Consider the following 24,715-nt stretch of genomic DNA (forward strand, 5'->3'; position numbering starts at 1 on the left):
ATGTGATTCTTCAGAATAAATCATTCACAAGTACTTTTGTGACCAGATATGTTGGTGCAGCAAAGCTTTCTGAGGATGAAGGTTAAGGCTCTTTTGGTGTTGGGTTTCACAAACTAGAAAGTTTTGCAGTGATGGTCTGTGAGGTCTCTGGGAGTAATTCACAGTTGCATAACAGCTTGCAAATTCTTTAGCTGATCAGCCTGATGCAGCCTGCTTCAAGTTGTAGAATGGCTGCATGTTGAAACAGGAGGAGTTGAGGTGGGTGTGCTGGTGATGGGACCTTGAGGGCTCATAGTTGCTCATTGATAAGGGACTGGTTCCCAAACTTTGTTCCAATTTTACACACACAAACAGAACCAGAGGAAACACTGAATATTGAGTAACATAATCTTAGAAGTGAGTACAGAGAGCATGGAGGCTTTCTCTTCACAAGGGTCCGTGAAGAGCAGGCAAGGGACAGTGGCTACAAATTGCACCAGGAGAGGCTTCACTTGCTGCAAGAAAGACTCTTAACAGGGAGGTAATCACTCACTGGAAGAATTTCCTCAGGGACATGATGGAACCTCTGTTACTGGAGACTTTCAGGATATGTTTGACAGGATGCTAGGTAAATTATCTCATCTAGGCTCCCTTTTTCATGGGAGACCAGGTGGTGTTGGAGAGTCCCTTCAAACCTGGACTATTACATGGTTTAATGATCATATAAGGTAACAACCATTTTGTATAAATGCTGACATTGTTTCTTGATACTTACTGCAGTCAGTGTGCAGCTAGATATTAGTCTCATTTAGGGAGAGGTTAAACAACAAACCATGTTCAAAACAAAGCAAGGAGAATCTCTTCATTTTCTGCCATAGTGCAGTAAGGGAAAATTATTGTAAATTTTATGTTCAGATTAATTTACTTCTGATGAACATCAGTGGTCAGGAAGACTTTGGGTGGAGATGTCTTGGGGTTGTGAGTCATGACATGGGATGGGGTGGAGGAGGAGTTGGAGAGGGTCCATTGCCAGATGTGTCCCTTCCTGCTGGAAGTCCTGCATGGAGAGAAGCAGAATGGCTGTTTCTTTACCTCCGTGGCTGTCAGCAGCTTCATTTCATGTGAACATGTCTGAGGTTGGCTCTTGCACTCCCAGCAGTGTCAGGGCTTTAAAAGCCTCTTGTGAAGCAGTTGATAAAAAGTGGAGCAAAGCTGGCGCTGCTGGCACAGCCCGTGTGATGTGTGGTGCATTCTGTGTGGGGCGGATCTCTGCCCAGGGATGCAGCAGTTGTCCAGGGTGACGGATTCAGTGGAACTTGTGCTTCAGGCTATTCTGCAGTGGCCTCCAGGGACTGGAAACAGATTCTGCATTGTGCCTGGGTGATGCACACATTAAAACTCCTCCATGTCTTGGAGATCTAAAGAGTTCATAGTTCATGAAATAATATGCTCAAGGTACCAAGAACCAGTGCACTTGTGTTGTATGTAGTATTGCACTAAAAACTAGTGCCAAAAACTTCAGCGTGCTTGAGGCAGGGAGATGTCCTCTAAACACAGCAATGCTTAATCTCTGCTTTTTTGATAAGGTCTAACTCTTCTGAATGTCATCTCTTTTCAGGTCATATGAAATAAACTTAGCCTTAGTATCAGTTTACAAAAGCCAGGCAAAACTATTTTGTATCAAATACTAAACCTCAGATTTTAGATCACATAGAATTTGTTGTCAGAATAAGTTAAGATGATGGCTTTCACAGGCTTGACCAAAAAACTTCCAAGTAAGTGATGTGATTCATCCTGTGTTATGTTGTGCTGCAGCCTCAGTTTTAACTATAACTTTGTTTGCTGTGAAATGTACTGGAGAGTTTCTGGAGAGTTGCAGTTTCTCATCAGTGTCCAAATCCATTTGGGAACCGAGCTCGTGTGCATTTCATTGAAGCTCTCAGCTTTCCGTCACTGCTCAGCATTTGTAATACAAAGACTATGGCGCTTTTGGTTTTCCAAAGCAAATATATTTTCTAGTTCAATCAGACTTTGAAAGTATTTTTTTTGTGACTTGGTGGTTTTGGGTTTAGATGTGGTTTATTAATTAAAAAAAAAAAAAAGGAAGAGGCCCTGTTTCTTTCAAGCATTGATTACAAAATTTCAATTCCAGACACCATATCATAATTAGTTCTGATCTTGCATACTGCTAATGACTTGCTTGGCATACAAACTCTAAAAAAAAAGTTGGTTATAAGAAGATACAAATAATTTCTCTCCTGTATAACTTACTTTTTGTTTTATGTCTTTGAGGAAGCCAAACTTTGTCTACAGAAATAATTTGAAAACAAAACATGAAATGCACTAATTGAGGAACATGTTAGGCAGATATTAGGTTGTTACACTTAGTCACCAAGTACTTAGAGCTTCTGTGAGTAATTGTTTACCAATACCAAGGCTGTCTGGTGTCTGTCCCTGAACAGATAAACTGAACTGTTTGTGTTTGAGCGTGGGGTATTTGTGCATAATGTGGGAGTAAGGCTGAACGTGATTTTTGTGATGGTGTAGAAGGGTTGATTATTTTGTAGTAAGTGGGACTGGATTCGTAATGGGCTTCATGAAGTGCTGGGTTTGTGGCACAGACTTGGATTCAGAAATTCCTGTTGACCTTGAAACCCCAAAACAGATAGCCTTCAAGAAATAATGAGTTAAATCATAGAATGTGAGGCATTTGAAGAAAGCATAGCATTAGGAAACACATAAAGCAATAAATCAGCTAAAGCATGAAACACAATGACAGAAAAGAGAGATAGGAGTAGGGAACTGATGGGCTAAGCATGTTCAGAGCCAACAATGTCAAACTGACCCTAAGAACTTTGCCAAGCCATAGAGACCAAGCCAAGTACACCGGGAATTGACCAAATTAGGAAAGAAGTTCAAAAGTTTAAAGAGGAAGACCCATCAGGAGACCCCAGCCCATGATGAAGGCAACCGGAATGACCACCAAGATGATCCTCAAGAGAGGTGTCCCTGCCCATGCTCCGCCTACAACACGCCCCCTATGAATATTCACGATTATGCATATGATCTGATGTAATCCTATATTCAAAACTGTATAAAAGCCTGCTTTTGTTACGGGAGACTCAGAAATCCATTTTGTGATTTCTCCGACGCGTCGCAATAAAATACCTCCTGCTTATCTGACTTAGGCTGAGTCTCTTAAGCAGTTATTCTTTGCCTTTTGGGGCAAAATTCGGCATCATGTTCTGGCGACCCAGATGGGACCAGACAGGAGATCCGGGCCTTGAGAGGTCCTCCCGGGCCGAGTCCGGGGTCGGGATTCTCTGGGCGCCCCTGACGAATTTTTTGTCAGAAGAGACTTCCCCCCCGGACCGGCGCTTTCGGTGGACGAAGGGTTCCCTGCATCTCCTGCTCCAATTAAGAGGTATTTGAATTGTTTATTGGTTTTGGGATAAAGCGCTTTGTTGGGAAACGGGGGTCAGACGTGACCGCCCGAAGGGAAAGCTGGGGGACGCCCCAGTAAAGAATCCCAGCTGGGTTAGAGGCATGGTAATAGAAACGCAGGTTAGAGTCCTGCTACTGGGTTAGAGTCCTGGTAATAGAAACGCAGGTTAAAGTCCTGAAGGAGTATTTGTTTATCTTGGTATCTTTAGTTTGTTTTTATTGTGTGGGAAACTTTTTTAACATTGTGTTTAATGTTATAATACTGTGAATTAAGGGTCAAGAACTAAGATTGCTTTCTGAGAATGGGAGAGAGGTCTGTTAGTTGGTGGTTTTCATGTGTCTGTCTGGTCTATTAGTTGGTGGTCTTCATGTGTCTGTTCTACTAGCCCTGGAAAGGGATAAGAAGGGTCCAAAGCCTAAGGAACGTTGCTGTGATGCATGTAGTAGAAATGAGAAAAAGCAGAAAGCAGATGCCAGAATTTTGGTGGCAGCAGTTCAAGAAATGCAGGCAGCTTTGAATACAGAAAAATTTGCAGGGAAAGACAAACAGTGGAATTCAGGATCTATTTTTAGGAACACAAGACCTGTGCGTTTTTTTCCGCGGCAAGAAAAAAAAACACTTTAAAAATTCTTGCCCCACTTTGAAGGGTGCGGGACCTACCTGTTTTTATTGTCATAAGAAGGGGCACCTGCAAAAAAATTGCAGAAAGAAACAGCAAGATGAGAAAACTTCTCAAGAAAATCAGAGAGGGCAAGAGTTTTGTTTAACGAAGAGGACCGAATTACACCTAGAAGAGCCCTTGATAATAAAGCTAAGAGTAGGTCCTCAGAGTGAAGAATTTGTACTTTTTAGTAAATGCAGGAGTTTCTCGGTCAACAGTGACAAAATTACCCCAGGGATGTGAGATAAGTTGTGAGCGAGTTTCAGTAATCGGAATCACAGGAGAAGCTTTCCCTGTTCCTGTAATAAAAGGAGCGAAAATTGAAACAAATGACAAATTTGGAGTAAATGATTTATTGTTGATACCAGAGGCCGAGGAGAATATGTTAGGCAGAGATCTAATACTAGCCCTAAATTTACAGATAAAACCCTGTGAAGGAAAACTTGAAATTCATTCTTTACCTGAAGAAGATAATCTAGAAATTAATGACATGAGTTGGCATTCAGGTGAAGTGGGAAAAAGTTTAGGGTGAAGGAGTCTAGTCCCCTTAGTCCCTCCTGGTCAGCGCAAGCCTGTGAATTTTAAAAAGGCAAAAAGGGACTATTTATACAGACTCCAAAGTAGGTTTTTAGTGTAGTACATACTTTTAGAGAAATTTGGAAGGAGACTTATAAACACTCAAAGGAAGGGGTTAATATATGGGGGTTTGATAATTAAAAAAAAAAAAAAAAAAAAAAAAGCGATAGTTCATATAAAAAAAAAAAAAACACCAGAGGGAGAGGGATATTAGAGTCAGAGAAATAATTTGGCTGGTAAAGAAGCAAAAAGAGCGACCTTAAGAAAGGGAGATACTGAAATCATGACTTTACAAAAAAAAAAAAATAGAAATTCAGCAGGAGACTCTTTCCTTTCCGCTAGTAAAATTGGCAGCTATAAGGAAATTAGGAGCAACATTTAAGGAAGAAAAGTGAGTTTTTCCTGATGATAGAATTATGATGCCAAAACCAGTGGCACATTTGATTTTACATAACTTGTACAGACGGACATACTGGGAAACAAGAGCCTTTTGTGACCACTTTTTAAAATGTCTTTGAGTGTATGAGGATATTTGAAATTAAAAAGCAAATTACCCAGGGGTGTCTCACCTGTTAAAAGGTAAATAAAAAGGTGTTTAAAAGCCCTCCCCCTGGAGGATGCAAAACAGCCTAACGGCTATTTCAAAAGGTCCAAGTTGATTTTGTAGACTTGCTTAAAGTAGGTTGGTGGAAATATTTGTTAATTATAGTAGATCAATTAACTTAGTGGGTTAAAGCACAGTTCAAACAGTACTTTTGATTAATACGGGAGCAACTTTTTCGGTTTTAAATCAGGAATTGGTACCTAAAAGTGATGAATTTGTACAATTTGTGAGAGCAACAGGCCAACCAGAAAAGCCTTACTTTTTAAAACCCATTAAATACAATATTGGGAAACAAATGGGAATTCATCAGTTCTTATATTTACCAAATTCACCAAAGCCCTTATTGGGAAGAGACCTATTGGAGAACTTGGGAGCCATAATAAAATTCAACAAAGACAAATTAGAATTTCAAGTAAATGAGGAACGACTGATTACAGCTAGTTCTAAGCCTAACAATCAGCTGTGTAGAACCTTAACCTGAGAATCACAATTTCGAGCAAATCCTGAGCAAGACTCACCCGTTAGTCTGGGCTACTGCTCGAGCGGGAGATAAAACAGCTGTTGATTTAGCAGTAACCTGGAACTCGCTCTTTGAAGCTTTAAAGGAATGGAGAATAGAGAGAGAAACTGAGTAAGATGCGGACGAAGAGTCGGGGCTGATACCAGACCGGGGGGGGGGGGGGGGGGCTGAGGTAGAAGGGGGCTCTGATGGGGAACTTGGTGAAGAAAGTTCAGATGCCAAGGGAGTTACCTGGCATGCTACCAGAGCTTCTGGGAAAGCTGCCAAAACTTCCAGGAAAGCTGCCGAAGCTTCTGGAAAAGCTGCCAAGGCCTTGGAGAAAGCTCCTTATCAGCCTCTTCTTCTTACTTCTCGCTCCTTTAGCTAACAGGCCCGCTGCTAGCCCCTTCCACAATTCCCCCTGAAATCAAAACAAGCAGCACCGATTGGGGCAAGACCAGTGGTAAGAAAACAATACCCTCTGAGGATAGAAGAAAGGAAGGGGATTGAGCCCATAATCAAAAGGTTTTTGGAACTGAGGTCATTGATAGAATGCGAATCGGATTTTAATACACCGATCCTGCCAGTAAAGAAACCTAATGGAGCTTATAGACTAGTTCAGGATCTGAGAGCAGTAAACGAAATAACCAAGACATTACATCCGATAGTCGCTAATCCATACACGCTTTTAACTAGACTGAAGGACAACTTGGCCTGGTTCACCGTATTAGATTTGAAAGACGCATTCTTCTGCCTTCCCTTAGCTCCCGAGAGTCAAAAGATTTTTGCCTTAGAACAGTGAGAAAGGCCGCTGGGAGATGGCACTCTTCTGCAGTGTATGTAGACGACCTCCTAATAGCAACAGTGACAGAAGAAGAATGCATTGAATGGACTATTTCCTTGTTAAATTTCCTGGGTTTAAGTGGATATCGAGTCTCTCAACAGAAAGCACAGCTGGTGCAAAAGAAATGGTGTACCTGGGATACGAAGTCTCCAGAGGACAGCGATCCCTGGGAGCAGCTAGGAAAGAGGCCATCTGCCAGATGTCTAAACCAGAGACGGTGAGAGATCTGCGCGCCTTTCTGGGGATGACAGGTTGGTGTCGGCTATGGATCTACCAGTATGGAATACTCGCTAAACCACTGTATGATTTGTTGAAGGCAACTAAGGACGTTCTAGTTTGGACTCCCGAGGCAGAAGGGGCCTTCAGGAAGTTGAAGCTGGAGCTAATGAGAGCACCGGCCTTAGGTCTCCCAGATGTATTAAAACCATTCTGGCTGTTCTCCCATGAACGACAAGGGATGGCCCTAGGAGTCTTAGCACAGCAGTTGGGACCACACAAGAGGGCTGTGGCCTACTTCTCCAAGCGATTGGATGAAGTAAGTAAAGGATGGCCAGGCTGTCTGAGGACAGTGGCCGCAGTGATAATTAACATAGAGGAGGCCAGGAAGCTCACGTTGGGTCAAAAGGTGACTGTGTTAGTATCTCACACTGTGTCGGCTGTGCTGGAACAGAAAGGCAACCATTGGTTGTCGCCTTCCAGATTCCTAAAATACCAGGCCATCCTGGCTGAATCAGATGATGTAACCATTCAGGTAACTAACATTGTGAACCCAGCTTCATTTCTAGAAGGGAGAGCCCCAGCAGAACCCATCGAACACGACTGCCTGGAAACAATTGAAGCCGTCTACTACAGTCGCCCAGATCTCAAAGAAGAGCTGCTCGAAGATGCGGACAACTGGTTCTCGGATGGCAGCAGCTTCGTGAAGCGAGGAGTAAGAATGGCTGGCTATGCAGTCACTACTACAGAAAGGGTAATTGAGTCGAACCCCTTGCCTGCAGGGACTTCAGCCCAAAAGGCAGAACTGATAGCTCTGACTCGAGCCCTGGAATTGGCGGAAAACATGCAAATTAATATATGGACAGACTCTAAATATGCTTTTTCCGTTGTACACGCTCATGGGGCCATCTGGAAAGAAAGAGGACTGTTGACTACACAAGGAAAAACAGTCAAACATGCAGAGGAGGTTCTGCGATTGCTAGAGGCGGTGCAACTCCCAGCACAAGTGGCCATAATGCATTGTAAGGGACATCTGAAAGGTGACACTGTTCCAGAAATAGGGAACAGGAAGGCAGATACAGAAGCTAAATTGGCTGCCACAAGAACTAGGGAAGTGGAAATAGTGGCCCTAATAAATAGTTGGGGTCAATTGGAAACAAGACAGTTAGTAGTACCAGGAAATGTGATGTGGCAGTTTGTAAAAGCAGAACATGAGAAGGCCCACTGGGATCTAGATCCGCTTTACCAATATTTGCAAACCAAGATAGCAGGACCAAAATTATTTACTACTGTAAAACACGTTACGTCCCAGTGCGAGCGGTGTCTGAAAAACAACCCGAATACGAGAACCAAGGTACACCAAGGGGCCATAAATCGAGGTAAATTCCCAGGTGAAGTATGGCAAATTGATTTTTCTGAACTCCCAAGAAAAAGGGGGGTTTCGGTATTTGTTGGTATTAACTGATACATTTTCTGGGTGGCCTGAAGCATTCCCTTGTAGGACAAATAAGGAAAGAGAGGTAACTAAAGTACTGTTGAATGAAATTATTCCACAGTTTGGGGTACCGAAGAGCATTTCTTCGGATAGGGGTACACATTTCTGTGCAAAAGTAGTGAGAGCAATAAGTAAAGCATTACAAATCAAATAGCAATTACACACGCCTTACCGTCCACAGGCCAGTGAGCAAGTAGAAAAGATGAATCATCTTATCAAACAGCAAATTGCCAAAATTTTGCTCTGCTGAGGTTGAGAGTCAAACCGAGATCAAGAGAAAGGTTAAGCCCATTTGAAATTTTGTATGGTAGACCTTATGCTATGCAAGTTGTAAATGGGGACACCATAGACCAAATCGGTAATCAATACATTTACGATTATGTAATTACGGTGGAGAAACAGTTTGATAAAAATGCTACTGTGATGATAGAGCACCAACCCAAACAACCTGATTGCAAATTGCATCAGTTTAATCCTGGTGATTGGGTATGTTAAGAATCTTTTAAGAGAACCCCTACAAGAGAAGTGGGAGGAAGCTTTCAAAGTGCTGCTGACTACCTTCACTGCGGTTCAGATCAAAGAGCAAACCACGTAGATCCACTCCACGAGTCAAGAAAGCTCCAGAGAACAAACAAGAGGAGCAGACATTATAATTCTGACTCCACCTCAAACCTTTACAACTCTGATCATTGAGTTCTCGAGGGACTCTCTAGATACCTGCTAAATAGATAAAGCCTTACGTATCTGAGATGTCGGGTAGTGGAATAGAATAACAGCAAGAGATGAAGGACGACGACTGCTGAGAAAGCTTTTCTTTAATGTACAGCAAGACCTCCAGCGTCTCGCGCAATATAGTGAACCAGCTGCCAGAGCCCTAACAAACCCACCACAAGATTAGATAAACAGGGTTCTTACCACGCAATTTGATGAATCCAAACCACTGAATAGTACAACCTGTTGTGCTTGTAGTAATTTGTTTTGCTGTGCTTGAGTTGCTCTAAAGTGTGCTAGGTGTGGGTATACTTACTGGTATGATCAGGCACTTGTGTGGCAAATGTGGTGTTAGAGGTGTCATGGCCAATGAGCAAGAGAACATAGCTAGATTAGAGCGTTAAGTAAATTTACAAGTTTGCCAGGAAGAGAGGGACTTAATTTGTATGAGAGTGCAGAACAGATAATTACTGCTTTTGTGAGGTGGCGTTTGATTCACGAACTAAAAGGACTAGAAATAAAGAGAAATTCTCACATTGTGGCTGCCCGGTGTAGACAACAAGTCCCACTGACCCAAACATCTGTGGTAGGGCCCTTTGAGGGAGATCCTGACCAAGCATTGGGTCAGTGCATCGAGAACCTTCAGAGACTGAAGGTAGGAAAGTGGGGAACAGCAAAACTCAAAAGAAAGAAGGAAAAAAAAAAAGTGAAAGCTACACGAGATGCATTTCATTGCTGCAGTTGTATTATAGCTAGTGAGCTAAACAAATGAGATGTTAGGCCAAAGATGGGCCAAATAAAACGACAGAAGTTTTAGGCTTATTAATTACAGGTGTGCAAAGTGTTAATCATGCCGAATAGAGCAGCTATAGACTTTCGCTTTAGCGCCAGGCCATGATTGTGAAGAGTTTGAAAAATGTTTTGCATGAGAATGTGTTGCATGAGTCTCTCTGATCATTCTGTTTTGATTCACAGCAAGATGGGCTATGGTACGAGCATGTCAACGCCCTATAAGATTAAAATTTGACGAAAGAATTCGTAAGTTATAAGAAAAAGGGGGGAATGAAACCCCAAAACAGATAGCCTTCAAGAAATAATGAGTTAAATCATAGAATGTGAGGCATTTGAAGAAAGCATAGCATTAGGAAACACATAAAGCAATAAATCAGCTAAAGCATGAAACACAATGACAGAAAAGAGAGATAGGAGTAGGGAACTGATGGGCTAAGCATGTTCAGAGCCAACAATGTCAAACTGACCCTAAGAACTTTGCCAAGCCATAGAGACCAAGCCAAGTACATCGGGAATTGACCAAATTAGGAAAGAAGTTCAAAAGTTTAAAGAGGAAGACCCATCAGGAGACCCCAGCCCATGATGAAGGCAACCGGAATGACCACCAAGATGATCCTCAAGAGAGGTGTCCCTGCCCATGCTCCGCCTACAACACGCCCCCTATGAATATTCACGATTATGCATATGATCTGATGTAATCCTATATTCAAAACTGTATAAAAGCCTGCTTTTGTTACGGGAGACTCAGAAATCCATTTTGTGATTTCTCCGACGCGTCGCAATAAAATACCTCCTGCTTATCTGACTTAGGCTGAGTCTCTTAAGCAGTTATTCTTTGCCTTTTGGGGCAAAATTCGGCATCAACCTCATGTTTTTTTTCCTGCCCGATGCTGTCAGGATTTGTTACCAGAAGTTTTTGTTAAACTGATGTTAACAGTGCAGTTACATTGCCAGCCTGTGTTACAAGCACACACATTGCTCATGAAATCTGTTATTTTGTGTTGCATAGCAAGACTTACCAAAATTCACTTCACTGTTTAGCTGTTTTTACATGGTGTACTCAGGTGCAGAAAATAAAGCTTTTACAATTCCTATCTGTTTTGTAACCTTTAACAATGAGACATGCAGAAAAATATTTTGTAGAAATATGTTATTACATAAAGACAATCTGGTAAAATGTTTTTAAGCTGGAGTCTTGCTCTTGAAATGCTGCCAAGTTGTCATGTTTAGTGTTTTGAATGGGATAGAGCAAGATAGGCTTGTTATATTCAGTATTATTTGAAAAACAGAGAAATTGTGTTTTTCATGTTGTAAATGACCTTTTCTTCTCTAATTTTCTGTTATTTTCTTTTTTTATTTTACTGGCTCCCTTACCTATCAAAGAATCATATTTGGTTTATTTTGCCCCAAAGCAGTGAGTTTTAGTCACTTCATTGAGAGACCTGTTGGATGAAGAGTATGTAGGACATTTTTATCCATTGAATTTTAGGATCATTGTAGCATCTCCATCTTGTTTCCATCAGAAGTCTTCAGTGCCTAAAACTACAATAATAAGCTTAATGTTCATGAAAGTGTAATGCTGAAGCAAACCAGAGCACAGAATTTTGAATTGTTCAGGTTTGTGAGACAGCACCTGGTGAGTGTTCCAGAAAGCTTTCAGATGTAGGTCTGGGAGGACTGAAAATGCAGTTGTCAAATGTTTTCCTTACTCCAGAAGTCTTGGCCATGTCACTGCAGTGAAATACTCCATGGTAGCAACAGTTGCTATGTGTGACTGCTTTTTTAGGCTCTTGGTACCATTTGAAGATGTTTAAGAGCTCTGCAGTGTTCTGCTGATTCACCTCCTACGCTTGTGAGACTTGACTGTGCAGCTTAAGACTTCCATTTTGCACAAATAATTAGTGAGGGTTTATTGAAGGGGTGTCCACAGAGTTGGAAACTGCCATCAGCACAGCCAGAGAAGAAATGAGGCTTGTATTTTGTGCATTTCTGGGGTGGATGATCTGTTCTCATTGAACGGGAAAAAAGATACCAGTTTTGACCATATATTATAAAACCATAAGCTGTATGGAACAATTTGCAGCACTGCTGGTGCAGCACCAGGGTAAAGATCAATAAAAGAGGAACCTTTTAGTGTGGGGCCTGTTGGATTTGCTGGAGATGCCCCAATGAAGGCAGGAATGAAGCATTTGACTCCCTGTTCTCAGAAGGCTAATTTATTACTTTATAATACTATATTATATTAAAGAATATTATACTAAACTGTACTAAAGAATACAGAAGGGATACTTACTAAATACTAAAAAAGATAATAATGAAAGCTTGTGACTCTTTCCAGAGTTCTGACACAGCTTGGCCCTGATTGGCCAAAGAGTCAAAACAACTCTCAGCAGAATGCAATGAAACAATCACCTGTGGGTAAACAATCTCCAAACACATTCCACGTGAGCAAAACACAGGAGAAGCAAATGAGATAAGAATTGTTTTCTTTTTCTCCTCAGCTTGCCAGGAGAAAAATCCTGAGCAAAGGGATTTTCCAGAGAATGTGAATGCCACAGGGCCCACGTGTGTTTGTGTTTATTGTGCTTCACAGCTGGCCAGAGCCTTGCACAGCAGGCTGGTCTGACAAGTCAGATCCTTCTCTGCGGCATCCTGAAACTTCCCTGCCACTTTAGGAAGAGCCAAGTGGAGGATTGCTTTGGGTTTCCCTGTATAACTGGCCTGCTCTGCTTCCTTATTCAGTTACTGTTATTTATGGTGTTTGATAGATCTCTCTTGGTTTGCTGTGGGGTTTTTTACTTGCTGATTTTGCCTGGAAATCAGAGGGGGCTTAATGTGTTTAGAGATCACCTATCAGCATTTTCCAGTTGGTACCCAGCTGATGCACAAACATCATCTTGGTGAGCTTTGCTGGAGGAGGAGCTGTGGCCAGTGCCTGCTGTGCCTTAGCAACAGTTGCTGTGTACGGGTGCTGGAAGAGATACAGAACTTCTTCCTGCCATAGACATTTGAATGCTTTAAACCCTATTTTCATGGATTTCCACCATCCATTTTTCCCTACTATCTTCCTCACGGTAATACTGAGAATTATTTAAAAAAAAAAACCAAAAAACTTTGGCTGTTGCTGTCAGTGGTTGTGAACTCTGCTGATGATGAGTGGGTTTATTTCTGCACAAGTTAATGTTTTACAGGCATTTAACCACCCGTGACGCAAACATTGACTTACAAGTTTCTCAAGAAGGAGCTATAAATGTTAAATTGATTGTTATTTACTGGTATTTTACAATGTTATTGCCTAGATAAGTCAAAGAAAAATAAATGTCTGTGTGATTTCAGAAATGGAGAAAAAATTATGCCTCTAGAGGTGTGTTAGGTACCACAGCACATTGCAAGGCCTGAGTCCATTTCAGAGCTGCTGTCTCAAATAAAGCTGGCACAGAATGCTGTTTGTAGGTGTGTAACTGTTGTGACCTCTTTTATAAGGAAAGTTACAACCTGCTCTGGGCTCTGACAGTCCTTAATGTCACAATGGCATAATTTGTAACACTCAGTGTCAGCTGTCACAGAACAAATAAGCATAAAAAAAAAAAAAGCTGTCTCCTTCTGTCCCAAAGATCTTTATATCATGTGTGTTGAGATGAGAACAGGGAGCTGAAGGGGATGTGTGGAGCAGTTCTTGCAAGGTGTGGTCACTACAGGCAAATGGACCAGTCATTTTTGAGGATTTTGTGTGCATCCTGCTAGAGGGCACTTGGGAAAAGAGCTTTGCTGGATGTGATTCAGCTTTTGAATTTTGGTAGAAGTTGCTCATAATTAAGAAATAAGTTATGAGGAATTTGGAGGGGTTGGAAGAGCTGGAGCATAGAGGTTCATGATGTTGGCTGAGTGGTGAGAGTTCAGGTCCGCACTTGCCAGGTTCAGAAACTTGCCAGAACTTGGACTGTCCTTTGCTGTAATTTCTTCACTAGCAGCAGTAATAGGTTGAAATATTTTTATGGCTGTGAAACTTTGATATCTGGGTGGAAAAGTCAACCATGAGTTGTATCAAAAAGTGTTTCACTGTGCTGTGGAGAGATTATATGTGGAGAGAAGAAGGGTTTGGTATGTAGTTTTGTCTTGTCTAGATTTAGACCTGGCTGATGTGAAGGTCCATCTCTGGAAGGATTGTGTGCTGAGAGCTCAGATCTTCAAGTGCTCCTGGTTTATAATGCAGCTCTAGTGCTAAAGGGGTGCCTGGCATGGAAAAATGTATCTTGCAAGCAGGAATAGCTTAAAAAGAACTTGCAGTCTTCCTGATGGTGGTCATTTTCTTGAGCTCAGGCAATATTTGGACACTTGTTATTTGGGTTGCTGCCAAACCAGTTGCTTTACCTTAAAAAATAACCTGTGGTGGTGGCTACATCAAGTGAGTGGATTACTGTAATCCAGCTGTAAGAATAGTGTCAGTGTGGGATATTCATGCCCTTAAATGTCAGTGCACCAAGGCACTGCAGCATGGTTTTGAGTGACCATAAAGAGAGCAATGTGACCTTTTTTGTTCCCCACAGAGACTACAGAATTAGTGAATTTAGTGTTCAAGAGGAAGATGGGAAATACTTGTGTATTTGTTTGGTTTTCCTCTGTGAGTGAAATAGGAATTGGAATAGGAGGTTGCAATATGGAGATGTTTGAGCAGAGAAATGTAAAACAACTGTTTTCAATGGCTTTAGGTTATGCAAGTCAGTTAAAATATAAAAGATAAATTAAAATGCAGACATATCTGTTGATAGTAAAGGAGAGAACCTGATCAAGGAGAATTATTTCTAGCTACTGTTTCAAAATAAAAGATTTGCTACACTTGCTTCATGTTGCATCATAATTCTTACTGAGCACTCTTTCTTTCGTAGCTATTTATGATTGAAATTTCTGCTTTGAATATTCTTAATATAGTGATGTTGCAAGATCTGGATTTTCTCTTGTTAATGTTTTTACCTTCTTGTAAACTTCCATCAGTCACTAACATTGATATTTTGATAAGATGAAGTGAGGAGTGAATAGGTTTGTCATTGCATATGGGAAATACTCACTTAAGGATACTGAGCTGAGTTTAAAGAGCTGAAGACAGATTTGGTTTTGGAGATTTATTAAAGAAACCAACCAAACAAGAAAACCCAGTTGAGTAAAACAGTTGTTCCTTGGCAATGTACTTGGTCAAAGAGTTGAATACAAATAGACTCAGGAGGGTAAGTGGATTTATGGCATTTTATCAATCCCAATTCAGAGTCACACTGCAAGGACTGGATTGCTTGACCTGCTGTATTTTGCAGGCCATTCAACTGCAGCAGGTTTCCCTCTGTGTTGAGCATAATCCAGTTGTTGGATTCTTACCCAAGTTGTTAAAATGTGTGAAAGAGAGTGAACCCAGCTGTGCAGTCTCTGTTGGGCTGCAGTCAGAGAGGGGGAGAGTGGAGATTGAGGGTATCTGCTTCCCATTTCCTGGTGACAAGACATGATGTCTGAACAGAGCAAGTGACCTTTGCATATTCTTGCTGAGAAATGGAAGTTTGTACATATTTCAGTAGCAAAACTGTCATTTGCAAACTAAGCTGTGCAAGAGGAAGTGGTGGGCAAAATTAGGGTATTTATTGAGAGAAATGTGGAGCAGCAGTTGTTTCTTGGAAGGCAAGTGCATGTTTAGGTACAGAGTGTAACCTGCTTCAGTGACTTCTGGTGGTTTTGCTGCCCCAGTTGAGATGAGTGATGGTTTTTCCACCTGACTTCTCTCTTGTGCTGCTGCTGACCTGCCCTGTGCTGTCCTGAGGTTTGCTCTTATTTTCAGAGTGCCTTTGCTGGCTCAGTGTTAGTGGTTGAGCTCGTGGCCTCCAAGGCAAGCAGAGATTTGGCAGATGTTATCTTCACCTCCACTGCATCTCAGTTCCATGCATTTCTGGGGAGCTGCTGTTTCTGGAATGTCCTTCACTGGCAGATTTTGCCAGTGATTTAGCTCATGCTCTGTTTCCTTCAGGTGATCCTGGTTGCAACAGTGAGAAGAGGCAAAGCTGTGTAGTACATTCTGGGTTTTTTTTATTGTTGAAGCATGGAGATGTTGGTTGACAGTGGCTGACAATGAGCCAGAAGTGTGCCCAGGTGGCCAAGAAGGCCATCTTGGTTTGTGTGGCCAGCAAGGCAAAGGCTGTGATCATCCCTTTTTCCTCAATACTGCTGAGGCCACACCTCAAATCCTGTGTTCAGTTTTGGGCTTCTCACTTCAGGAAAGACACTGAGGTGCTGGAGTGTGTCCAGAGAAGGGCAGGGAGGTTGGTGCAGGGTCTGGAGCACAAATCTGACAGGGAGCAGCTGAGGGAGCTGGAGGAAAGGAGACTCAGGGGGACCTTATCTCTCTGAGAGGACCATCTGAGAGGAGGCTGTAGCCAGGTGGGTCTGTCTCTTACCCCAGGTAACAAGAGACAGAATGAGAGGAAAAGGCCTCAAGTTGTGCCAAAGAAGGTTTAGATTGCATGTTTGGAAGGATTGTAAAGCTTTGGAACAGGCTTCCCAGGGAAAGGAAATGATCATCCCTGGAAGGGTTCAAAAACATGTGGATATGGCACTTGAGGACATGGTTTAATGGTGAATTTGGTAGTTGAACTTGGCAATCTTACAGGTCTTTTCCAACCTTAATGATTCTGTAATTCTGTGCTGGTATTTGTCTGTTTTCTACATGCTAATTGAAAAGTAGAAAAAGGTATTTTTGCATCTTCTAAACAACATGCACACCCCACACCCACCCAGAAAATGCCATCTGTGTGGTTGCTTTGGCAACCTCTTCATTTTGAACCAAAGATTTAAAGAAACTGAAAGAGTTAAGAGTTTAGCTAGATTTAGTTAGGAGGATAAAAACAATTTATAGTGATTAAGAGTATACCAAGAAGAGCAGAATTAATGGGGAATAGTTAATTATTAGCAGATAGAGTGGTTAAGGCTAAGATATAAATCACTTACTTGTCTTACTGTGTTTGAAGAAGCAGGATAAATATTTGCAGCTATTGTGAAAATGAAGAAACTGTGACCTGCAGCTGGGCCCTGAAACTTGAGCTACAGCCAGGGGGTCCAAAGCCTGCCAGCAGGGCAGGAGTAAAAGGTCACTGTGATCTCAGAAGACCACAGACCCATTTGGAAGCCCACTGACTCAATTCAACCAAGAGACTGTGCAGGTGTAAAAAGAACTTTGGACTCATATAGGAAGCAGGAGTAGGTGGGGTTAGGTAATGCATTTGTATATGTGTATTGGGTAATTATAGGAATTTGTAAGACTTTTGTGGATAAATGGAGAGCCAGAGCCAGAATTTTGCACATCTTTGGGAAGTTACTACTAAAGTGTGCCCAGTGCTGTCAGTGAACACAGCACTTTCTGACTTAACTGGTTGGAGAGCTCTATTCTGTGCTTCAGTTTCAGTAAGGATTATTTAATGCAGTCACATTTTTTTACAGATGATGACTTTGATCAGTTTGATAAGCCTGGTGCTGAAAGGTCTTGGAGAAGAAGAGCTGGAGATGACGACTGGGACAGGTAGGTGGAATATTTCCATGTTCAGTTCTGTAAGCTGAATTGCATTGTTCTGTTTCCCATTCTGGCATTCTGTATTCTAACATTCAGAGCGCTGCACATTTAGATTCTAATGAAGATGTTGTTTTGCATGTGTCAGCCAATGCTAGATTGTGCCAAACATGTACTTGCCTTGAGGAATATAGAGCATTGTGAAGAGATGCCTTTTAAAATTGGATAAATACAAAGTATTTGTGGTGTGTAATTTTGCAATTAATGTTTTGGTTTTGCTTTTAAATATTTAATAGAGCTAGGTGGTTTAAATAGAATTTGCTAGTACTTGAATTTGCCCAACTTAATTTTTAAAATATGTTTTACTTCAATGTTTAAATTACTTTCATGTTTAAATTATTTTACTTTGATCTTTAAATCCCTATCCTCTTAAGTTCTACTTCTGTTTTAAATTGGGGGAGAGGAGGAGAGCTTAGGCATGGGCATTCTCAACAATATGACTGTTCTAAAGATAGAGAAGTGTGTGTGCTCTGGGTTATTTTGGGGGAGAATGTGTGTTATTTTATGAGGCAGCAATCAAGCTGCTGGCTGCACAGATCTGCTCTTTCTAGGAGAAAACATATAACTTATTTCTGTTATTTTTCTGTGATTCCTTTTTAGTAATAGACTTGTTCAGACTTTGCCAGTGGTTTTCACTCTAAAAGGGAGAAAATATTCCAAGTAGATTTCTGTGTTCTCTAATAATCACTCAAGTGATTGTAGTAAACAAATTTTACTGTAAGTAGTTTTCCTCTGAGCTGAGCCTTTGGAGTAAATCAACTGCTCTACATTTATTGTCATTCCAGAGGCATTAGTTTCCTCTTCCTTGGTGTTCTGCTAGGTTGAGTGGGAGTATGTGAGTGAGGAATTTGGGCAGTAGCTCTGGTATATGCAGGGTGTTCTGTTTGCTGATGAGCAGTGCCTGCTCTCTGTCAGCCCAGGGCAGCTGTTTGAGGGTTGGATGCTGAGGTGCACCAAGGAGCTGCTCTGCTTTGGGAGTGGAATTAAAGAACTTGCTCAGCCTGGGTCTCTCCCGGGCTGCCTCCTGTACCCAGGATTGGCTGTTCAGAAACCTTAAAATTGCAGGCAGAATGTTTTGTATTAGAATATTTTCTGAACTTTTGGCCTTTGGTGCATAAATGGGTGGGCTCTTGGCTGCTGACTGGTCACGTTCAGGTTTGGCTGCCCAGCTCATCACTTGATAAGATCTGAAAGAGTCAAGCAGCAGCTGTTACATCAGAAGTTGGAAGCTTTTACCCAGTGGCAAACTGCTTGTGCAAAGCTGCTTTTAATAGGGCTTGACAGTTTTAGAGTATTTTCACTGAGCTGAGACTTTGAAGTATACAAGGATTTAGTTTTAGAAAAATGGCTTAATTTATGTGTTTATTATTAGCTGTATTCAATTAAAGAGAGATGATCAGAATGCAGTAGGGAAATTGTGAGGGAAGTGGTTTCAGGTGCAGAGCAGAAGATTCTGGAGTTTTATTTTGTTGATCATTTCAGAAGTTTTATTTTACAGCTGTATCTAGTAAAATACTATTTGTATGTGTTGGAATATATTTTGGTTAATACTATTTTCTTCGAATTTCAAAGTTCTCTTTGTAAGTGTTGAGTTCTGTAGTTGTCTTGGCAATTAGAAATGCTGTACATGGACATGTTGCCTAATGTAATTGTTTGGGGATTTTACCTACTGGCCTAATTCAGTGTAGGACATGGTTTCTCAAAGATGGAAAAAAGGCTGGATGAACACAGTAATCTTGGTTTTAATCTTTCATGTGTTGTTTTCCATTGAAGCATCATTTGGGAGGGGGAGATGAAGGAGTTGTGTTAGTCACACATCTTCATCAAACATCAGCTCCTGCTGCTGTGTTGTTACTTGGCTGAGTCCCATCCCCCAGTCACTTAAATAATCAAAATAATATAGATTTATTAGTAGTATATTTATTTTATTTGTAATTAAATGTTGATTTTTCAGAGCTCTGTCATTTCTCAAACCCTGGAGGGTGTTAACTGAGAGTTGGAAGGCCCCACTTATTTGGGAGTACAAATGTAACATTGTTCTTGGAGAATTTTCCCCATTTTGTCCAAGTTCTTTTCCTGAAACATTTGTGTCCTTGCTACTGCTCATGTTTAATGAGGCATGCTTATGAAATTGGAGACTTGAAAGGGCCAGTCTGATGTCTTTATCACATTAATTTGTACATTTATCTCATTAAGTAGCCCAAAGCTTGGGTTTGGGAAAAACCTGCATTTCTGGTGCTCTCCTTCAAGGTGACAGGGCAGATTTAGTAGCTGGTATTTGCTGAAATTCACTTGTTCAGACCCTTCTTTGAGATTACTGATTTCTCTATGCTGGCTGAAAATTTTCCACTTTTAGTCTGCTTTTTTTTTTTTTTTAATTTTTTTTTTTTTATTTTTTTCTTATTTGAGTAGGCTAAATTTATTCAGTAAGGAAAATGTTGGGTATTGAGAGTTGAAGAAGGGAAGGAAAATCCGTCTTTTTCTTGTGAGAGCAGCAAACCCAAAATTATCTTAACCCAGTATTTCCTGGTATTGTCGTTTTGGAAAGACATTTGTCTTGATGATGGCAAGCGTGAGATGCTTTTGGATCTAGAATAGGTGTGTACTTTTATTCCAGTTTATTTTATGTGGATTTGTGTTATATGAAATTGCAGCCATTAATTTTTGTCTATTTCTCTCAGCTAGCCTAAGATCTGTCAGTGTCAGAGGGTTTTCTGTTTGTTTTCTTGGTGGTTCTTTTGTTTGTTTGCTTTGTTCTTTAATGGTCAGATTTAGTCCTTGTGGTTCTTTTTTCTATAGACAGCTTCAGATTTGGCTGCTTATAAAGGAGCTTGAGATAGTTCCACTTTCCTGTGCAGGTTTTTCACTGTTACTTTGTTTACTAAAAAAGTTACTCATGGTCATTTTTCTAATTTATCAATAAAAATACTGAATGATATTGAATATTTTAATAGGTTTTGAAGGGCACCCTGTGAACTACTTTTTGCTTCTGATACAAACTTATTTATATCCTGACAGCTTTTTTGACTGTCAGGCAATAGGTTAGAGTTTCTGAAAATCTAGAATATGTTTGCAGTTAATTCTAGAGATCAAATGTTAATTTTTTTTTAAACAATCACATCAAGAGTGCTTTTTAGTAATATGGTAAGTAGACCTAGGTATGTTTAGATAATTAAATTAATCTTTCAGTTTCTTTTGCATTCCTTTCCTTAATTTGAATTTCTTGCTACCCAAAATTGGTTTTTATCTTTGAATGCTGCTGCAACATATGCTCTTGCCATCTCTTGGAATTTCTCTAGTGCAGTTTTATTAAAAGCTGTCAATGGTTGGCCATAGTGCTGGGAAATATTTTCAAACATTTTGGTGCATTTGTCAGATTACTGACAGTTGAAAAGATTAGTGATTTTTTTTTTTTTTGAGACAAAATTGAAGTAGGAAATTCTCTGCAACCATTTCTGTTCCACAGAGTCTGTCTCTGAAAGAAAAGGCTGAAATTCTAGTCAGTTTGCTCTTTGGAATGTGTGATATGTCTTATCCCCTAATTTTTGTTTAATATTACATTGAGCACAAAACAATTGCTATTTGTTAATGTTCAGTCATTCCTGGACCTGTTTGTGATCAGTAACAGTGGATAAATGCTCTATACTGACGTTAGTGTCCTATTTAGGGCTTATTTGGTGTATCATTTGTTCTTTCCTAGCCCAGAGGATTTTTACAACCCTCACTACCCCTTCCCTCCTATGTTACCTGTACAGTAATTGGCTCTGAAAGAGATTGATCCATATGCAAACCAACTGATCTATGTTTTGGGATTGTGTCCCCATTTTCAAGCATTTGCCATGTAGTTCTAAGCAACTCTTACACAAATTCCTTTGCAGTTCATACAGGCTGTTCTCACTTGGGATGATTTGGTTTTTATGTACTACCTAAGGGGTGGTGGGTTTTGTTTCTCTTTGGTTTTTTTTAAGGTGTGCAGGTAGAAATAGTCTCCTCTGAAAGTACAGCTCATATTTCAAATCACTGACATCTCATTGTAGTATTGATATGCATGTTCTAATACGTGTTTTTTTGTCAGTAACAGGTGTTTATTATTGAAGGGGATTGGTCATCCCTGTCACTAAATAATTTTGTCACTGAAGGAGGAATGAAATGAAGCAGTTTTTGTGGAGTTTAGCTCACCTTGCATGTAGTTCCTTGCACCCAGTTGTGTTTATGGGGCAGTTGCACTGTGATGGCAGAAGTGTTGTAAGCCAGTATTTCTGTGCTTCCTGAATTCTTGGGCACAAATACAGAACTGATGAAACATGCATTTGATTTTGTCACCCTACAAATGTATGTTTGCCCTTACCCTCAACCTGAGGAGGAGGAAATGAAGTATTTATGCAAGATGAAGGCCTAAGGCTGGCTTTCAGGACAGGTCCAGGCTCCCAAGCCAGGCAGCTTCCCAGGCTCTCAGCTCCTGGCTGGGTGCAGCGTGGGCCACATGGGGACCTGTGGACTGAGCCTTGCCCACAGGACATTCCTGTCCCATGGCCTCCCTGGGGAGCTGGAAATCAGCAATTTGGAGTTTGGGCAGTGTGTCCAAATGGCCTTGGAGTGAAGGATCTGGAATGGCTGGGGTTTGGCTGGCTGTCCCTGTTCCTGTGTTGGGTTTAGTGGAGGGGATATGGAAAGGAGAGCATACAGAAATGAAATGCCTGTGCAGTACAGATTTATTTAATAGGTATGATTTGTTGTTTCACTGAAAAGTAAAAACCTTTTATTCCCTGAATGCTTTGCTAAAATATGCTTTGTGCTGGCCTGGCAACAATTCTCCTTGAGGCAAATTTGTAAGGCATATGCCCTGTAAGGTTTTTGGTTTTGCTTTGTAAATTTCAGCTTCTTAAATTTGTTACTGTTTTACAGTGAACTTGATGACGACTTGCTTGGAGAGGATTTGCTGACTGGAAAAAAGGTAAGAGTTATGTATTAAAATTGCAGATATTAAAATGTGAATGTTGTTCAGCTCAGACAGTTCAGGTGTTTGGTTTGACCTTGTGTATTTTAGTCACCCCCAGAGCACAGCCACAGGTACCTGAGGTCTGCCTTACTGCCAGAGCATTCTGCACCCAAGGCTTTGTTTCCTTCTGTGGAATACCTCCAAGTGTGACTTCTTAAAATAAAAGTTAGGGGAAAATTTCTTTTCAACCCAGTTAGGTCTCCTGAATGCTAATTAGCATGATGGAAAATTTAATCCAAGTCCCAGTTTCCTGGCTATTAAAAATCACTTGCCAAAATACCAGTAGTATTTACCAGAGAGTAAATACAAAAGCAGTCATTGCTGTCTGTGATGATCTGCATGATCTGCCAGGTCATTGCCTGATGAGTAAACAGAAGATTTCCCCTTTTAAAGTGAGGGGAAAAATATGGCAGCAGCTAAAACTGGGGAGCATAAACAAGTTTTCCCCATGTCTTCTATAGACTCTTCCTGCTGGTACCTATTTCCAGGATTGAACTCTGGGAAAAGAGCTAAATGTATTTTTGGATTTGCTAGACATCCATAGGAGAAGATGGGACTTAAGTTTGAGAAATCAAATTGACCTCTTTCTATATTTTATCTTGTAAATGAACTAATTTTGAAAGTAGTTTTTGAAGTTTTAATTGGAAATCAATAGATTGTTAAGAAACTTAGCTCTATTAAGAGTTGAGTTTTATTTGTTGTAGTTTTTTATAACCATCTTCTAAGTGTTGGAAGTTAGCTTCTTGAAATTATTACAGCTTCTGTAACCATTTCTTATTAAAGATAGAAAGTTCTTATTCTCATGTGCTGGTTTAAAGAAAATAAAATTGTAGTAGGATAATGATTGCAGATGTTTGTTACACAGTTACCAGAACCAGCAGCAATTAACATTGAATGGAGGTGATAAAGCTACTTATATTTAAAAATTATATATGTGAATACTAACCAGTACTTGATTCTCCAGTGTTTTATGGTTTTTTTGGTGCTTTTTCTATGCTTCTTTTTAATTTGCCATGTTACAGGGCAATACCTGTGAGTATGGACCCATGTAATGGGGTAATAATTTCTTAGATTTCTTAGAAAGTTTTCCCTGAGTTATTTAGGCTAAACTTCCTTCTATTTAATCTCATCCCAGTACTTTTAGATAAATCTATCTTTGTGTAACCTTTCTGGCCCTATTACTTTAGAGGCTGGAAATGTTGCTCAGCAGAACTGCAGTTATCTCTCCCTAGGGGGTAATTATTAAAAAAAGAAACAACTGAAAGTTGTTTAATTTGAGAGACAAATTAGGAGGTTTTTTCTTCTCTTACAAAGTAATAATGATTTTTCAGTTTTCTTTATCATATCCTTTGCTCCAGTCTCCTGTCTCTTCTCCCTAGAAATTGCAATTCATGTGTTTTCTTGACTTGTCTAATGCATCAAGGTCACAAGGCTGTGTACAAGAGCTTACCTTTCTTCCTTCCTGGTCTGTCCTCAGTGAGTTGTCATCTTTGGCCATATTTGAGAATACATCAGTAAAAAAATAGTGTTGATAGGCAAATTTGAGTTCTGTAAATTTCCTTAGGATTGTCAAAAATGTATTTTAAGATTTGTGATCTTGTGTTGTGTGTTTTTTCTCATTGAATTATGTAATTTCTTTGAAGATATGCTCTCAGTTTGGGATGTATTCTTCATGAAAAATATTTAGCCTTCAATACTTAGTTAAGTTTGTATCTTTTTTGTTCATGATTGACTTTTTTGAAACCTAGAATCAGTCAGACTTGTCAGATGAGGAGCTGAATGATGATCTTCTGCAGAGTGACAATGAAGAGGAACAAGAATTTCGGTATTTCTTTTTAAATCTTGTCTTGGATAACTCAAAGCTATGAATGACTCCTGTTACTGATAATTAATAACTACTCAACTAAAGTTATTGGTATATACTTAAAATAGTTTTGCTTTTTACATAGCCAGCTATTTAGTGATGTATATATAATGTACACAGTAGCATTGTGAACATTTCAGTAAAATAATTTTTTTGTTATTTTGATCTAATAAATTTTTTCAAGTCTCTAAAAAGCTTATAAGAAGAAATAGTGTCATCTGCTGTGCATATAGAATTAATTATTAGCACTTACAGAGCTTGCTTTACTGCCTCAGTATTGCTTGCTGATGCCAGATGATTTTTTGCCTTTTGTATATCATATCACTTTTATGTATCCTCAGTACACTTAGCATGCATACTTGTAATTCCTTAAGTCTGATAATTTATCATAATCCTAGTGTTCTGTTAGGCCAGGAGACCAAACATCCTAAAG

The 24,715-nt window shown here is 40.2% G+C and overlaps 1 protein-coding gene across 3 annotated transcripts in view; it reads left to right on the plus strand.

Annotated features, from left to right (window-relative positions):
- Nucleotides 1–1,285: 1,285 nt before the first annotated feature.
- The window catches only part of RBM33 (RNA binding motif protein 33), a 102,173-nt gene continuing 78,743 nt past the window's right edge, over nucleotides 1,286–24,715 (plus strand). For 2 of the 3 annotated variants that reach the window (XM_059469309.1, XM_059469318.1), the window contains exons 1-4: nucleotides 1,287–3,403; nucleotides 17,293–17,371; nucleotides 22,325–22,373; nucleotides 24,167–24,243. In XM_059469309.1, the coding sequence (XP_059325292.1) occupies nucleotides 3,220–3,403; nucleotides 17,293–17,371; nucleotides 22,325–22,373; nucleotides 24,167–24,243 (389 nt within the window). In that variant the 5' untranslated portion in view covers nucleotides 1,287–3,219. Of the gene's footprint in view, nucleotides 3,404–17,292; nucleotides 17,372–22,324; nucleotides 22,374–24,166; nucleotides 24,244–24,715 lie in introns of all 3 variants that reach the window. The other variant, XM_059469303.1, reaches the window with a different exon arrangement.

The sequence above is a fragment of the Ammospiza nelsoni genome, chromosome 1 (genome assembly GCF_027579445.1).
Source record: "Ammospiza nelsoni isolate bAmmNel1 chromosome 1, bAmmNel1.pri, whole genome shotgun sequence".
Lineage (NCBI taxonomy): Eukaryota > Metazoa > Chordata > Aves > Passeriformes > Passerellidae > Ammospiza > Ammospiza nelsoni.